Genomic DNA, 18,464 nt, shown 5'->3' with positions numbered 1-18,464 from the left:
TTGCATTTTGTAATGTGATGGTTATGTGCAAATCATTAATTAAAGGGTAAGTGCTAGGAACATTACACGATGCACACAGCTATGCTTGTATACTCACATTTCGAAAAACTTAATTGGAGTGCAAACACATGATAGTGTGTCGTGTGTTTGCTCTCAAATTAAGTTTTTAGAAGTGATCTACCAACTAGCCCAACAACAAGTTCTGTACACTCACACACACGTGCACAAAGACATAAACACATGATAAGCTTTAAACAATGCCAGAAGTAAATGCAAGATAAGAACAGTATCTTTTTTTACTTTTTTTTAACTTGCCAAACCCATCAGAAATGATGGTGACTCGTTTACCCAAGTTTCTTCTATTTAGATAGAGAGAGAGATAGAGAGGAAAGGCGAGGTTAACCAAGCTTCGCTCGATTAGCTACACTACACTTGGGGTGGGAGAAAGGGAGTATAACAGAAAGGAAAGAGATAGAAAAGAAGAGGAGTAAGAACCAGAAGGATGAATGTTCAGCTCAAGACTACACAGAGCGGTCTCACACTGTTCTTTCACAAACGGTCTTGAAGTCTGGTGGTCCTTAAGAAGTACAAGAGGGCTTTCGTGGCTTTGCGCGTATGAGAACTGTCGGTCCAAGGTCCCAGGATCTTCTCTTTTGTAAGCGGCCGTGAATTTAGATAAAATTTCCTATTAGCACACAGTGCTGGTATTATATGAGCAAACACAATAAAGGCTAATTCACACCTGCGAACAGTAGCGGTCACGTGACCCAGTTTAGTAGCAAAGTGACTGGTCTTAAATGGACACATCCTTTGCAAAAGAGCTACTACTGCTCAGTCGCTCGCTGCTTACCTTTTCCAGTTGTGCAACGGCAGTCGCATACGTGTGGACCAATCATAGGCACAGGAACAGGACATCAGCTTATATTTCAAGGCAACCGCAATGTAAGCAAATGTGAATTCCGAGTGTCGACAAGTACAATTCGCACGCAGGTATGAACAGTGTTCACCTCGAGTCACCTTTTAGTCCCTAGTTTCAAATGGTTCCATGACTGGTGCTAGTCAAAGGTGCAAACGATTCTTAATAGCCACTCATAATCGCCTCCAAATACCTTAATTGCAGAGATGGGCAGTTTGAAACAATGCATATTTGCAGGTTGGACAAACTGAGGCGCAGGACGAGAAGGACCCAGTAGCAGTGCCTACGTCACGAACAACTTTAAAGGTACCACCCCTGTGTTGCACACTTACCCGAAGCCATTCCTTGTCGGTGAGTGCATCCGAGTAGTCGATCTCCTTCCGCTGCCGGTTTCCTCGCCCAAACAGCTTGTCCTCCTCTTCCTCATTGGTTAGCCGCTCCACCTCGGCGTCGTCCTTGAGCAGCCACTTGGGCAGTTCGTCTTCCTCCATCAGACGAGGCTTCCTCTTCACACTGCGCGCCTCTTCTCTTCTCCTGTCAATGTCCATTTTCTGGGAGGGTAGCGAAAGGGGGCTTGTGTTAGAGAGGTACTGAACCCACCTTTAGGTTCCTGAAGGCTCAAAAAAGGACGGCTCAACTTGGAGGAAGAAGCACCAAGCCATGGAGAAAAAAATGATAAATGTAACAATAACTTGGTTTTGATTAATAAACTATATGCTGAAAACTCTAATGTCGTTAGTTTCGCCATTATAAGTTCATTGTTTAAGAATAAAAACGAAGGCTGAATTTTTTAATTTTACGCCGGAATCTTACAACATGACGTCACGAATTTGAAAATGTATTTTTCGTATTTTTGCGACATTAGAGTGATGAAAATTTTTTAAAACTTCGTATGTTAGATCAATGGCCCCCAAGATGACAATGTACTTCATTTTTACCAATTAGCAACTTTGTAGGGCCATGTAGACACCTTCAAAATTTACGACACCACGGTGCTTGGTGTGGGAATCTCGAAGTGCCGTCTCCCCCTGCATTTTCTTTTTGCGCTAGCTTACCAAGAGCCGTGCCGTGGTAAGAGGGTCATTTTCGAAATAGCGTAATTGTGCTTTACTAATACTATGCCATGAATCATTTTTTTCCTTAGTGCCCCCCTTTAAGGGATAAGGAGAGAGCACAGCGAGTCAGGCAACAAATAGCCGTTAAAAAAGTCACGGTTTCAATGATAAAGAAATGGGCATGAACAGGGCATGCAACATGAGGGCAGGACGATTGTCAGTCATTGAGAAAAACAGACCAGTGTGATTCCAACATACGCTTTTTTCGCGATGTAGCTTACCTGGAAGTTGGGAGGTTGGTAAAATGTTCGCTGAAGACTTCTGACTCGTGACGAGTACAAGTATCCTCTACCTCCGCTCATTTGGCACTGCTTTTATCAGTAATTTCAGCGATATTCCGGCCAGTTCTTGGCTTCATTTTTGGGCACAAGTAAAACCCCCCTTCAAAAACGTAAGGTGCCGCACCAGGAAGCCACAAAAACTTTGGCTGGTGAGGTATGTCTGGAAATTGAAACTCAGCGTAGTGTCGCACCTGCCGACTGTTCCGCTGCGAAAATAATATTCCTAGAAACAGCCGCTTCCTTCACATTGTCGACTTCCTCTTCATATAGTCCTCGCTCATTCGTGCTGCTGTTCTTGGTCAGACAGAGCATTGAAAAATCGAATTTTTTTTGGCACAGTATTGATTCACAGCTCGAGGCAGTTTCCACTCCTTTGTTAAATCAATTGCAGTCTGCTCAAATGTGCTTCATCAATGTCTGTCTTTTTTTTTGTTTTTTCACGTGCAGTAGTTCTGTATGGCACTGTTATGTCGAAGAACGTGCAAAATCTATCCTTAAGCTACACAATGAGTGATATTAGGCACGCGCTTAGCTACGATTACAGATCGTCTGCTTTTTTATTTCTACCACTTCATTCCTTTCGTTGTCCGAAGAGCATCTGATCCAACATATATAAATAAAAATGCTGCTATCAAGATGATCTCTTTGCTTCGTTTTGTTTTGGCAAACTGGGCTGGTGAAAAACATTCATAGTTGCATCCAGTAACATAGTGCAATCGGCGAGTGGCAGATGTAGCAGATGACACTAGGGTGCTATCGGAAATTGCAGGCGCGCGCACTCTTTTTGTGGCGAAAAACCGATAGTTCTGTGCGTCACCGCAAGGATCGCTGCATGTATGTTCACGCTGGCCCGGAGTTTCCCCTCCTGTCTTTCTTGCTCCATGCGTTAGGCCATACCTGAAAAAGCTCTAGTTCTTCCTCGTTCCTGGCAATCATTTCATTGATGGTTTCATCATCTGGCACTTCATTTTCTTCCTGCAGACAGAAAAAAAGAAAGGTCGATTGAAAGAAAAAGACAATAAAAACGTCTCTGTACTTTTTACAAACAGCTTTCGCCCTCTGTGCGGTGATACAGACTCGTGTGTCTTTACAGCAGATAGCTGTCTCACAAATGCAAGCTCACATAACTTTGCAAAATATTAGGAAAGTAATTGCACTAAATTTTTTAATGACAGATATGGACAGTAAAATGTCAGTTTTCTGCTTACCTGAGCCAGAACTAGGCATGTGTGAATATTTGAGCACTTCGAATAATGAAACGAACATCACAGTATTTGAATTCACTTCAGAATGAATTTAAATTATTCTAAATTCGAAACGGCGAGTCACGGGTCATGCTGCGAGTTAATTTCTCTGATCTCCTAGTGTAATACGCCCTCGAGGTCATGAAATATAAATATTTCAGAATGCCGAGCCTGTACAAATGCTGTCAAAGCCCATGAACAAGGAACCCTCAGAGTCCCGGGCAGAATGTTACAAATGTTACATCCGCTAAGCCACTAAGGGCAGGAGGAGGACTGTGCGGACGCAGTCCTCCTCCGGACTGTGCGGACGCAGGACTGTGCGGACTTCCGGACTGTGCGGACGCAGTCCAAGCAAGAAAGATAACACGGAGGAGGAGTAGAGGTGCAAGGAACAGAGAGTGCAAACTCGCCTCTTCGTCGTTCTCGTCCTGCGTGAGGATGGCCTGGAGAAACTGCTTCCTCTCGGAGCCCGTCGACTTCTGGTCGAACATGCCAGCCTGGATGACCTTCTCGTCCAGGTTGAGTTTGTACTTGGCCGCAGCCAGGATGCGCTCCTCCACCGAGTTGACCGTCACGAGCCGCAGCACCCGCACCTCGTTCTTCTGGCCAATCCGATGGGCTCGATCTTGTGCTTGCAGGTCCTGCATCCGGGGGGGGGGGGGGGATGATGATGATTACCGTCGCGGTTTAAAACACTAAAATCAATGCACAATTATAAAACACGCTGCAATGGAGCACTGCAAATATCACAACAACACGTGAGGTTCTTTAATGTGCACTCAAATCTAAGCGCACAAGCCTCCAAAATGTTGTTTCCATCGAAACGAGGCCACTGTTGCTGGGATTCAATCCAACTAACCTGCAACTAGGAGAAAAGGACAACAGTCGCAGTGTTCACTGAAGTGCAGCATATCGATATGTCTACCTTACATTTCTATTTGTGTTTTCTAGGTGACCGTTTTTCATCTTCTAACAAGCAATACTGCAAGGGCCATTACATTTATGTGCATTGCAACTTTCCTAAGTGTTAATGTAGGTTCTGTAGCGGAATAATCAAATGCAATCGAATCACGTACGTTTCATGAATTCTGGAATTATGTTGGGATGTACAATTTCATGAGTAAATAGCCAAAGCGTTTGAGCCATGGTTCCGATTTTAACCACCAATGAATGATGGCCACTACTGCTGTATGCTTTCTCCCTCACTTTTGTTGAGAGATAGTTCGAGAGAAGTTTTGTCTTTTACTGTATAGCTTTGGCTGTTCTGTCGTTCAATGTCGCCATGGTACAACAACAGCACCACAGTGGCATTGATAATAATCATAGGCCAATTTCGCTATGGCTGCAACAAAAACGACACCTCTAAGTACCAACAAATGCTTCAGGTGCCTGAAGTTCTATAAATTTATCAGGCACCTACCTAATCTTCTGTGTTATCCACACTACTTTCCATCTTTTGAAAACTGTTCTATTAGTCTTGCAGACCACCAGTCAACTACTTGATTTCCTTTAATTACTTAAATAGAGTGTGAACATTGCTGCACAAGGAAGGTCGCCAGGGCCCAGTAAAGCCAGGCACCACTAGAAAGCATTCTGTTCAGTTATCATCTTTCAAAAACAGATGCTTTACGTGCAAAACAAACTAGAATTGAACTGGACGTTGACAATATTACCTCTAACGACTTCTTATTCTCTAGCATACACTGTAATCCCAGGTTCACACGTTACACCCGTAACCTTCCACTCCTAATCTTATCATGCAGTCCTCAGCCTGTTTTTTCAAATTAAAAAGAATTTCTAAAAGCTATTGACAGTGTTCAGTGACTCCACTCAATTTGTGCTACATACTGTACTTTTTAAACAGTAACGGTTAAACAGTAACGGTGACCCTGCAGCCCTATTCTGATATTGCACAGGTGGTACTGCCCTGTAAGTTAGTTTCTGCATTTCCAAAAGCAATATCCAAAAGCTTTCGTGTCAGCACCCCTTCAAAGAGACCCTGAACCACTACTTGGGCTTGGTGGAGAAACACATTCTATAAATGGCAAACACTGCTCTCACAGCTCGGCCAAGCTTTGTCGTTGCATGGGACACATAGATCCTACAAGCAGAGTGAGAAATCACGGCTTTCTAAAGCACCCGGTCTTCATATAATGGCCCATCTTCACCCCCTTCGAAGCTAACCTCACCATTAGAGCAAACGGCTGCTATATGCCGATAGCCAACACAAACACAGAGCAGCGTTTTGATCAGATTCGCTTCTTGTCGCTGGGTACTGGCACATGCCAGTGCCACGCTCTGTACTACACAGTACCAACACTAGCAAGCCCACGAATTGCATGCACTGGGAGAGAGCAACAGTGCATCATAATGTGCATTTAAGTTCATGACACGCACTGAACTTCTTTTCCGCGTGCGATCCCTCCCAGTGTATCTTGCAGCACGCTAGTTATGACGAAAGAAATAAAGCACGCGACAAATTTATGTAACTTCACTCATTCTTTATGGTTTCGAAAAATTATTTTAGCAATCAATTCGTTGAGCAATCCAATACTGAGGTTCTTGATGACTAGTACAAAGTGGTTCAGGACACCTTTTAGGCAAGCTATTACCAGCCTCAATGTAACGAAGACATTGATTTCCTCCCACCCTGCCAGCAGAATCAAAATGTTTCTAGCACTGGTCTTCTGACCTGGTGGGGGTTCCAGTCCGAGTCGAAGATGATGACCGTGTCCGCCGCCTGCAGGTTGAGCCCCAGGCCACCAGCCCGGGTGCTCAGCAGGAAAATGAAATAGGGAGACTCCTTGGCATTAAACATTTCCAGCAACTGACCACGGTCTTCCGCCTTGGTTGTACCGTCGAGACGCAGGTACCGATACCCTGCAGTGGCGCCAAGCGATACGGTCGTTGAGTGCATATGGTCCCAATTCCAGGTGGTCACGATTTCATTGCACTGAGTGCTGATAAAGCTAAAATTTATAGATATCTATGTTAGTAATAAAGCTAAAATCATAGTGCTGCTAAGCTATTGCCGATGACCAATTATGCCAAGACATCAGTGAATTCAAGCGGCCTTGTAGAATCTGACCATGGTCAAAAATGTTGAAAAAGCACTCCCGCACTTTGAAACCTCAAAATAGGTACTTCAAGTCATTGCAGTTCTTTGAACATGAATTTAAACACATGCATTAAAGAATGCTGAACAAAAACACTTCCATTATATTTAAAACTTTTTTTTTTTTTCGTTCGAGAGAATGGAGGCCAGGGCTACGAACAAATAAACAAACAGAAAGCCAGGCACTGACCCCTGTAGGTGAGGTAGTCCTCCATGATGGTCATCAGGGTGGTCATCTGACAGAAGAGAAGCACCCTGTGCTGCTTGGATCGCAGCTTCGGAAGTATCCGGTCCAACAGCTCAAACTTGCCAGACACCCGGTACAGGTCGGGTCTGCGTGTTCGAGTGAGTGAAAACATCAATAAAGAACCAATGAGCAGCTAAGCATTTGCTTGAGAGACCAGTAAGGACTTGAGCATGGTAATCTACAGGGAGACTAAGCAGCTTATGTCTGTGTGCTTTAACTCGACGTATATCTGAAGCTCACGGACTAACGCCAACAATGAATGCTGGCCCTATGATATTTGCACGCTATAAAATGGGCAGTCCAATTAGCGAACTGTTGCAGAATACCATATATTCTCTCACATAACCTGCACAAGATAGAGTCGACTCCCGATAATTCTAAATGGCTTAATTAGAATTTTCGATTAATTACAAGTCAACAAGATACCCGACTGCTCGGCGCGGCGTCTGTGTTGTTCATACCACCTTCGAGTGGCTCCTGCTTCCTACAATGATATTCAAGTGAATTTTTCGAGTGCGCGTTCAGCTTTGTTTGTGTCGCATCAGTGAAAGTGCCAGGACTATTTTGATGCCAAAACCTGCTGCGTGAGTGGACTATTTTCACGTTTTGGAACGTTTTTTCTCCGGAGCCGGCCACCGCCTGGGCTAAGCCTAACGAGGTAAGCCCACGCCGGCGCGACGCCAGCCGCGTCGCCGTTCCCGGGTGCCGTTTTCGCTCTTCTCAGGGCTTATTTTCAGAAAATAATGGAATATCAGGTGGTGGGGGAGGACATAACCCCCGAAGAGGTGACAGAAGACCGAGGTTGGCAGTCTGCAGGCGCCAGAAGAGCTGGCGCGCGCTCGGCAGGCGCTAATCCTAATGGTGCTACTCTCAACGAGACGAAGTCGACAACGGCCGAGTCCCCGCGAGGCCGCAACAGTGGCAATAACATCAAGGCTAGAATCATCCGCGCTGGCCGGATGCCCCACCTCCCCAAGGAGGATACGAAGATCGTGATTCGGCCCCGCGGAGGCCTCAATATTGTCAAGACCGGCTGCACCGTGGTGGCTGATGCAATCCTGGCAGCCACAAGCCTCTGCGCCGAAGATTTGCGGGGCGACACGCTATGCCCCAACGTGCAGCAGAATATTATGGTTGTCAGCACACCTAGAAGGGAAAATGCCAACCACTACGTCAAAGTTCGGCAGATCGTCGTCATGGGCCGAACATACGAGGTCAGTGCCTACGAGGCCGCCCCTCATTCCACGTGCAAGGGCGTGATCCGAGGTATTCCACTCGTAGACGGCCCGAATGATATTGACAACAAGATCGTAAATGAAAGAAATCCGCTCGCCCTGGCAGCCAAGCGCATAGGCAGCACCGGTACGGTAATCGTCGCCTTCGACGGTCATAGAGTCCCAAACTTTGTACGCTACGGCCCCACCCTTGTGCAATGTTCGCTTTATCGCAAGAAAATAGACATTTGCTACGCTTGTGGTCGGCTCGGTCACCGTGCTGATGTGTGTCCCAGCCCAGGCGACGTCGTATGTCGGGGCTGTGGGGCTTCAAATCCTGACGCACAACACAAGTGTACCCCCAAGTGCAGACTGTGTGGTGGGCAACACCTCACGGCTGACAAGGACTGTAGGCAAAGATTCCAGATCCCGTATGTCGTGCGACGAAGGCGCTGGGAAAAGTCTCGCGCCATCGATCAAGACCAAGCCACGGCACCACCATCACCCCCCACGGATGGGCAGGACTTCCAGCAGTCACGTGGTTCCGGGGGCCGTTCCAGGCGACGTTCTCGGTCCCATTCCAGGGGCCGTTCCCGGTCCAGGAGCCGCTCCCGGTCCCGAGGAAGAGCCCGGCGCTACAAGTCTGGGAGCCGCTCCAGGTCTCGATCCAGGTCTACCGGGCGTCAACAGCAGCCTAGCGGGGTGTCAGCGAGAAGCAAGAAGTCGGGCTCTGTAACCTGGGCCGACACGGTCCGAGGAGGGCCAGCTGAGGTACTGTCGGGGTCACTCCCAGAGCATGCGGAGAGCGCGCGCGAGATTTCCCAGCTGAAACGCGAGAACGCAGAGATGAAGGAAACCATAAACAGGCTTTTGTCCGAAATTGCTGAGATTAAGAACGCGAGAAACCCACCACCGCAACCCGCCGTCGCATGCGTCGCCGATACAATGCCCTTACCCATGGAGGTGCACAGCACTAAAGCCGGCGACAGCAGCAGTGAGGGTCAAAGTGCTCCCAAGAAGAGGGCCGTCGCCCACGAACAGGAAGGTGTAGCGATTCGAGTCAGGTCTGAGCTTCGAGACACGCTATCCGCGCTCAGTGAAAGCATCAATAAGCTCGGAGAGAATTTCGCCCAACTGCAGATCACCCTGGCCGCGCAAAACGACCGAGTATCCAAAGTAGAGTTGTTTCTCGAAAGCGTAGTGAAACCAGCTCTGACCTCAACCGCCGTCGTACAACCCCAGCCCGGCGCTACGGGCCCCATCGTCCACGCTATTCTTAGCCAATCTGAGGGCAGCACCAGCCCACAAAAGCACCAAGATGGCCAAGCCAAGTGAGACGTTTCTTATTTGGCAATGGAACTGCAGGGGCTTCCCTAGTAAAAAGGCGTCCTTGCAGCAGTACATTCGATGCTCTAGCGAAAAACCCCTCGTCATTCTGCTTAAGGAAACATTAACTCCAAACGTCACACTGACTGGTTACAAGCCCGCCTCGCGTTATTCCGATGGCCGGGGCGTCTGCACCTTGGTCAGTAACAAGCTCACACACATCTCCCACGACCTCAAAATGGCCACCAGCAGCGCCGAAAATGTCATGACCGAGATTCTGCCGCGCAGCTCGGACCGAAGCAGCATCTTTTTTCTCAACGTGTACAGTAGTCCTAAGGACCGACGGCGGCGCTTCAGGGCCCTCATAAAGAAGGCCGTCAACTTGGCAGGTCCCAACCCCCTGGTTGTGGCGGGCGATTTTAATGCTCCGCACCACACTTGGGGCTACCCGTACAATACCAGCAAGGACGCGGAACTGTGGCAGAACGCGACGGACATGGACCTGACTCTAATCACCGACAAGGCCTTTCCAACTCGGTTGGGCACCTCATCCTGCAGAGACTCCACTCCCGACTTGACCTTCATCAAGAATCTCCTCGATGTACAGTGGGCCAACTCGAACATTGACTTAGGTAGCGACCATTACGTCCTGGTGACACAGTTCTTAGTGGTCCGAAAGAGGGCACGGGAGTTTTCTTGGACAAACTGGGACCAGTTTCGCAAAGTCCGCAACGACCGACCCCTACCTGCAACCAGGCCAAGCCTACAGGAGTGGATTAGCCAGCTCAGAGAGGACGTCATAAGTACCACCAAGATTATTAGTACTGACCTTCCGGTTGAAAAAATGGATAGCCGCCTTGCCCACCTGCTAGAGGACAAGCAGTCACTTCTCGCCCGCTGGAAAGGCCAGCGCCTCAATCGCAGGTTGCGCAAGAAAATCTCCGACCTAAACAAGACCATCGAGGAGCACTGTCGCGTGCTCTCCAAGCAGCAGTGGGACGAGGTGTGCAACTCGGTAGATGGCCAGATGCGTAATGGCAAGATATGGAACCTGCTCAAGCACCTGCTCAGCGAGACTAACACCAAAACTAACCAGCGGAACGTACTAGCGCGAGCCATGCACGAAGCCAAGCAGTCCTCTTCAGAAGAGGAGGTTTTGAAGCAGCTGGTGCAAAAGTACCTCCCTGTCGACTCGAACCCCGCAACAACGTACCCCGAGTACTCAGGACCGGCCAACACTGAACTGGACGCCGAGATATGCCACGAAGAGGTTCGGCAGGCGCTTTACGCGCTCAATGGGAGGTCTGCCGCGGGCCCCGATGGCATAACTAATAAGACCCTGCGCAACCTGGACGACCGATCAATCGACTACCTCACCGAGATCATCAACGAGGCATGGAAGAGCGGCGAGGTCCCCGACCCGTGGAAGGTCGCGCGCACAGTGCTCATTCCTAAGCCGGGGAGGTCACCCAACTTGGACAACATGCGCCCCATTTCGCTGACATCCTGCGTGGGAAAGGTAGCCGAGCATGTGGTCCTCAATAGGTTGACTCGGTACCTGGAAGACAATGGGCTCTACCCGTACACCATGATTGGCTTTCGGGCCAAGCTTTCGACGCAAGACGCTATGAAGCTGCTCAAGCACCAAGTCATCGACTGCAACACTCGAGACATGCGGGCCATTCTCGGCCTCGATTTAGAGAAAGCCTTCGACAATGTTGCTCACTCTTTCGTGTTGCGGTCGATTGCTGAGCTCGGCCTTGGAGTCAGATTCTACAAATATGTCAACTCGTTCTTGACCCGTAGGAGAGCCACCCTCAGTGTGGGAGACCTTGTCTCCGAGGAGATCGAGCTGGGATCGCGCGGCACGCCACAAGGGTCAGTGCTATCGCCCACCCTGTTCAATCTTGTCATGGTCGGGTTGTCCAAGAGGCTCTCATGTATCGAAGGCATTAACCACACAATTTACGCGGACGATATTACCATTTGGTGCACAGGTGGCAGCGACGGGCAAGTCGAGCGCTCCCTGCAGGAGGCCATAGACACCACGGAAGATTACCTCCGTCCCACAGGCCTGAGGTGTTCCCCAAGCAAGTCCGAGCTTCTCCTTTACCAACCCACTAGGCGAGGGCCCAAGCCCAAAAACTGGCAGCCGATCTCGAAGAGTGATATCAAGCTCTACACCGGAGATGGCAGTGCGATACCCAGAGTTGACTCCATTCGGGTCCTCGGCATGACCATCGAGTCCAATGGTTCCAACGGCAAGACTATACTCAAGCTCGCCGCCAAGACGGATAACGCGGTTCGGCTGGTTCGGCGGGTGGCCAACCGCTACCAAGGCCTCAAGGAAGACAACCTAATCCGCCTGGTCAATGCCTTTGTGCTCTGCCACTTTTCATATGTCGCGGCCATGCACAATTGGCAGTGTGCCGAGCGTGACAAGATCAACGTCTTGCTCAGAAAGATTACCAAGCGGGCCCTCGGTATCCCGATCAGGACGCGCACCGAGCGCCTGCTCCAGCTTGGAGTACACAATACGTTGGAGGAGATTGCCGAAGCGCAGGAGCGGGCCCAGCTCGCGCGCCTTTCGAGCTCCCAGACCGGCAGACATATACTCCGAGAGCTCGGTCACTCTCCGGCTGAAGTGGACGAGAAGATGAGACAGGTACCCCGTGAGATTCGTGACCTCATCACCGTGGCACCGATACCGAGGAATGTCCATCCCGAGCACAATCGTGGTAGGCGACGGGCTAGAGCTGCCACTCTTCTCAAGCAGATTCACAGTGAGGAGCACAGCGTCAGCTTTGTCGATGCGGCCGCGTACCGTGGGAGCCGCGCCTTCTCCGCAGTCGTCGTCGACTCCAAACAACAAATCACCAACTGCGCATCGGTTCACACTGACGATCCGGCGGTTGCCGAGCAAGTGGCCATCGCCCTGGCCATCCTGGAAGGTGAGAGGGAGGTCATCTATAGTGACTCTAGGTCAGCTATTCGCGCTTTCGAGCGCGGTGTAATCTCCAAGAAAGCCCTGCGCGTGCTCCAAAGTGGTGGCCGCGACGGCATCAAGCACCACGTACTGATTTGGTTTCCTGCACATGTTGGACAGGTCCAAGGCGCTCCCCCCAACCTCAACGAGTCTGCCCACGAGGCCGCGCGCGCACTTACCGACCGCGCGGGTTCGGGGCCAACGGGGTTGCGGAAAACAGGGACGCGCCTGCCACGTACAACGAAATAACAAAATATTTTTACCTCGCGCGGAGACTATATCCACTCCCTCATCCAAATCTTAATAAGCCACAAGCCCTTACGCTCAGACTACTGCAGACCGACACGTACCCTAACCTGAGATCCCTTCACGCTATTTATCCTGACGTGTTCCCCAATGACGCTTGCCCCGAATGTGGGGATGTATCCACGCTGGCGCACATGCTCTGGGAGTGCAAGGCAATGTACACTAACCCCAACACTACATCGGTCAGGTGGGAGGCGGCCCTTCGCAGCTCCCTCCTGGCCGACCAACTTTGGGCCGTCCAGCAGGCCCGCGGAGCGGCCGATAGGCTTGGCCTAACGGTCCCGACGTGGGAGACGCCCGCTGCGCGCTGACGCGCGCCTTGCAGGACCTCAATAAAGTTTCGCAACCAACCAACCAACCAACAAGATACCCCATCAATTTTTGCATGCACACCTATAGAAAAATATGCTCGATGATTCAAAGTTAGAAGCCTGTAATGTTGGTTATTTAGAAATTACTTTTCAGTTAACAGCCTTGACATGACCGTAACTTTTCAACAAATGAATAAACTTTCTTTAAAGCCCGGCAGTGCCCTTCGGGTAAGGCAGGGGGAAGAGGGGATTAACCCCAATCCCTTCAATACCTACGTCGATGACAATGGCGGTGCCTCAGGTAAATGAAAAACTTTTCATGTGCCAAAACCGCCAAGACAGCTGTCCGACCGCGCTGTTGTCGCCATCAGCACTGCCTGCAGTGCCACGGTTCATGAAGCGGCCATCTTGTTTAGTCAATGCTGGGGCATCGCATTGATCGCACCGGCTAACCAGGTCTTTTGTTGTGATGTGTCGAGTGCTTCAGCTGGTGCTGGGTTGATGTCTGGTTGAAGTTTGAACAGTGTGATTGGACGCTGGCGGAAATGAGTGCTCAAACCCACATACAGTGCTGTGTGTATGTTCTAGTGTTCTGCTATGTCCGCGTCCAGCTGCCCTGTTTAAACATGGCATGATAAACCAACTAGTCAGCCAACGCACTGTGGGTTGATTCTGCCCGTGTTTCCACAGCTTATTTTGAATGTTGTGGTGGTGACGTTTGATGATGGCAACTGTCGGCCCCTAGCGAACGTTACACTGGGCCACGAAAGTCGAGTTTTGAAAGAAGTTGACCAGCACGGTGTTAAGCCCGACACGCTCTCGAAATTCAAGTGAAAACAGGTAAACTCGACGCAGTAGTCTTGAGGCCATTCTTATCGACACCCGTTTTGAAAAATTCGTTGCAGTGGACAGCAATGTCAATAGCTAGTTTGCATGAGCGGCGGCGACGCTAGGGACTCTGGGTAGGCAGCCTATTTTTTGTCAGAAGCAGCCGGGGAGTGCAGCAGCGCAATCGTGTTTGCGAGCATTGGCGTAGCTTGCAGGCGTGATCGAGTGCGAGCACGACGCAAATTTAACTCCAAGAAAAGTCGTGCATAATGCTAGCCTAACTGGAAGACTACACCACAACGCTGTGCCAGGAAGACCTCGAGCAGTACGAAGAAGAGACGAGAATTTGCTCCGAGTGAACCCATTCACGCTTTGCGCAGGCGACTGTGTAAGCGATGTGCACTTGTGGCCGCGTGTCGACAGCTCCGATATTCATGAATTTCTCGTTCCGAGGACGAGATGGATTACCCGGGAGCTGTTGAAGCCGAGAAAGGCAATCAAGGGCCACAACTTGGTGACGAGTGGCTGATTGTGGGAGTCATGAATAAATAAATTCGCCGCCGATACCGTCATCGTCGTCGCTCAAGTAAGAGGTGTTAAATCACTTGATTTTGCTGTAGATGCTAATGTTAGTTTCTGTTCAGGTTAAACTTCCGGTGTGTAAACAAGCCCCCGTCGACGTCTTGTTCATGGGCAAGAGTGATGACGAGGTCCTTGCCGCGCACTGCACATGCATGGCCGGGAACAGCGAAGCCTGCTCGCATCCCACTGCGCTGTTATTCTACGTGGTGTACGACGCATGCACATGCACGAGACAAGCGCTCCCCAATTTAACACGTCTTACTTGAGGGACGACGACCACGATGTCGGCGGCGACTTTCTTCACCCACGGCTCCCGTATCCGGCCACTCTACACAAACTTGTCACCCCTGAGGGCTTTTCTGGACTTCATCTGCTCCCGGGTTCTCAAACTCATCCTCGGAACGAAAAATTTATGAATATCGAAGCTGTCGACGCGCCGCCAAAAGTACACGTCGCGCCCGCATGAAGCGTAAATGGGTCACTCTGAGCAAATTCTTGTCTCTTCTTCGTACCGCTCGATGTCTTTCTGGCACAGCGTTGCGGTGTAGTCTTGCGGTGAGGCTGATATCGTGCACGGCCCTTCTTGGAGTTAAATTTGCGTCGCGATCGCACTCGATCACGCCTGCAAGCTACGCCAACGCTCGCAAACACGACAGCGCTGCTGCACTCCGCGGCTGCTTTCTCAAGGTTACTCAGAAACTGATTGCCCTATAATGTGCATCAGGGACACCATGATAAAACAAAATAAAAAGAAACACGCACACAATGGAACAATCTGCCAGCAGAAACATAACTAATTCCAAGAGCTCACCCAACTTTTGAATGCTAACGGCTCGTGCCCCACTCACCCTTGAACAATGCTCCCAGTGCAACCAATGTGCTCGGCGTAGGCCTCCTCAATGTGTTGGAACATGAACGGGTGGTTGCAGATCTTGCGCAGCTGCATGATGGTGTTCATCAGCGTCTTGGTGCCGCCCTTGCCCTAATCCCCGGAGAGGCAAAGGAACAAGTGTTAGTTCGGCCGATCAGGCATACCTCGGCAGCTGAGCTCTGTGCCTCTGGATTCCCCACAGTATTTTAACGTAGGGAACTTTTTTTTTTTTCCTGAGAATCTCGGCACTCGGCCCGCAATCGAGGACGGCCTAGATTCGAGCAAATGTGGTACTACCCAGGGTAATGTGAGCACTGACTCACCTTCTTGTCCTTTTCAGATCCATCTGTAAGAAGTACGCCCTTCGTTTGCATGTGTCTGTACAGGAGTCTCTGCAGTGCTGACATGTCGCACTTCACGACGTATTCCACCTGTCAAACGACACCAGAAAAGCCACCACTTTCGATAGAAGCCAAGCAAATGAAAACCCCACACAATCTGCTAATACAAATACAAGACAAGAGACGTGAAACTGCATGTTGCGAGAAAAAATTGCACTTAAACCTCGATATAACAAACACGGATGTAACAAATTGGTTCTAATGCAGTTAATTAAAAAGTCTTTTACACAGTGTTATGAATATACATTTATAATGAATTTTTGGACATAACAAAGTTTTTTGTGGCAGATGTGACTGTTATAATGAGGTACGAGAGTAATGTCATTGATTGAAACACTCGAAAATCTCGTGAATGCAGTAAAGGCACTGACGCTCAATTAATGTCTCCAGGCAGTACAAGATGGTGCTAAACCAGGTTCCATTAATTTTGAGGGCACCATTTTCCCTGTGTGCCAATTAGATTAAAAGAAAAAAGTGGAAGTCGACGTGTGGTTGAAGGCGTAACAGACTCTCTCGTTAGCACAGCTGTCATGCCAGCTATTATTGTGCATTACGTCCAAACGTTGAGATGTCTTAGTGAAGCACCAGAGTGGAAATAACGGCCGACTGTGACACGGTTTTGGTTTTGTACTTGATTATAACGAACAGGTAACATTTGGACTAGATTTATCAAAAAAAAAGATTGAGCATCCGATTTAAATAAATCGAGCAACTGTCGTGAAAAATTACAGAAAAAACTGATCGCTGTATATGATCGCTGTCAACGTGAACAGTGTAGTGGTGACTCAACTGCACTTTGCGAGTGCTCTGAAAAGACACCAAGCATCTCGATACACTGGCTTTATCTACAAAGGAGATTCTCGAGGCAACCATCAACTATGTGGAACACATGCTGGCTCGTATGCAGGACATTCCTATAAGGACTGTGACACAGGGGTCACGGTACTGGGCTATGGAGCCAGAGGCCCGGAGTCTAGATCCAACTGTCGGAATATTGATGCCATTTCTGCCTGTTTGCTCATGTTGATCTGGTGTGCTTGTATCTGCTATACCAACACCACTTGTGCATGTGTGCAGGTGACATTATACCTGTGGGTGGGGTCCTGCCCACACGAAACATGTTGTGCTAGCTAAGAAATGGTATTGCAAAAACAAAAAAGAGAGAGGGAAGAAGAAAGGCACCATAGCTTGTTGTTATTCTGCTTCCTGAATTTATATAATTAGCAAATACGCATGACACTAAAAACATTTCAGGGTTTTGCAAGAAAATGAGTAAGAAAGAACACTACAGTCGACATTCGGGCTTGAGCATCTTCGCAGCAAATGCGGTGAAGCAGCGACCTGTGCCGAAGACCAGTAGCACCACAGGAATGGCACGATGGTCACTGACCTTTTCGGGAAGTTGCGACTCGACCTCTTTCTTGAGTCGCCGCAGCAGGAACGGTCGCAGGACTTTGTGGAGACGCCGAATAATCAGGATCGTCTCTTCCTCGTTTAGTTCAACCTGTGAGGTCAACGGAACGAATGCTCAGGACTGGCTTGCACAGAACTTTCACACACAGACAGTAATGCTTGAATGGTTAGGGTGACATCTCGCAATAGCTATAATTCATGACTATGACATAGAGCATCCCACACGTAAGAAATCATAAGTTTGTGCAGTGCAATTGAATGTAATGCCGAATATCACACTTTCATTTTGCAAAATAAGATACGATTATTACACAGACGGCGTCACAGATCACGACCGATTTGTCGTCGAAGTGGCACAGTCGGTTCAATCTGCCACACTGCCTGCATTGGCCACTAAAAACCCAAGTCCTTGGCGCTATCTGGTTTTGCCTTTTATCCACAACTTGTAATTGCGAAGTGTGAAACAGTTCTTTCATACAAACAATGGTGCCACAAGGTGCATGAGGCCAGTCTTCTATGGCCCCACCTTCTGCAGCGCAGACTGACCGAACTGGACGAGAATAAAGTAGGGTACAGCTTGCCTTTTCACCAGTCGTCGCAAACGGAGCGTTGAACCACTGTTCGAATGTGTTGCAACTCTTGAAGATGCTCGGCAAAAGGAAGTTCAGCAGAGCCCATAGTTCAGGCAGCTTGTTCTGAAATCACAACACAAAAAACAGTTGCTCTTTGTCCCCACCCACTTTCACGTGACTTTAGGAACAGCTCAATGAGCAAGTAAATGCTGCTTGTGTATGTTAGCACTACTCCATGCATAGTGCCTTTCTCTTTTTATTTTAGAACTCCCCACAGACAACACTAATGAGCTTTAAAAGAAAATTTTAGTATGCCTGTTGAACGGTACTAAAAACATTTACAGAAATGCTTGCTCTTGGCTCAATGCCTTTCTGGAATACAAATCAACTTCAGTATCGTCAATTAACCTCAAGCACCCATGCATGAGCAGCTGCAAAAAATCGGCAGTGGAGCTTCAAAAGCTACGCAGAGCCTTTAGATTGCAAAATGGAGGTCACATTGGCCTCAGATTACCGGCAAACTAACACCTGCATAGACTTTATATACAGTAGACTCTCAGTAAACGGAACTTGAAGGGACCAGGAGAATGCGTTCCATTTAACAGGACTTGCGTTTACTGAGAGGTGAACATAGGTGCAGAATACAAGCCCGAAACCAAGTGTTGCAGAGGCAATAGTTCCGTTTAAGCAGCAGTTCCATTTAACAGATTTACGTTTAGTGAGAGTCTACTCAGTA

General features: G+C 48.9%; 1 protein-coding gene across 1 annotated transcript in view; it reads right to left on the bottom strand.

Annotated features, from left to right (window-relative positions):
* The window catches only part of brm (ATP-dependent helicase brm), an 86,339-nt gene that overhangs the window by 22,124 nt on the left and 45,751 nt on the right, over positions 1-18,464 (bottom strand). The window contains exons 14-22 of the mRNA XM_075875645.1: positions 17,738-17,851; positions 17,134-17,247; positions 15,666-15,773; positions 15,320-15,453; positions 6,862-7,004; positions 6,249-6,436; positions 3,967-4,197; positions 3,210-3,287; positions 1,249-1,467 (exon numbers count right to left, since the gene is read on the bottom strand). Coding sequence (XP_075731760.1) covers positions 1,249-1,467; positions 3,210-3,287; positions 3,967-4,197; positions 6,249-6,436; positions 6,862-7,004; positions 15,320-15,453; positions 15,666-15,773; positions 17,134-17,247; positions 17,738-17,851 — 1,329 coding nt within the window. The remainder of the gene's footprint in view (positions 1-1,248; positions 1,468-3,209; positions 3,288-3,966; positions 4,198-6,248; positions 6,437-6,861; positions 7,005-15,319; positions 15,454-15,665; positions 15,774-17,133; positions 17,248-17,737; positions 17,852-18,464) is intronic.

Source organism: Rhipicephalus microplus, chromosome 10 (genome assembly GCF_043290135.1).
Source record: "Rhipicephalus microplus isolate Deutch F79 chromosome 10, USDA_Rmic, whole genome shotgun sequence".
NCBI lineage: Eukaryota > Metazoa > Arthropoda > Arachnida > Ixodida > Ixodidae > Rhipicephalus > Rhipicephalus microplus.
Note: the sequence above shows the minus strand (reverse complement) of the source record. Positions and strands in the feature narration are given on the sequence as shown.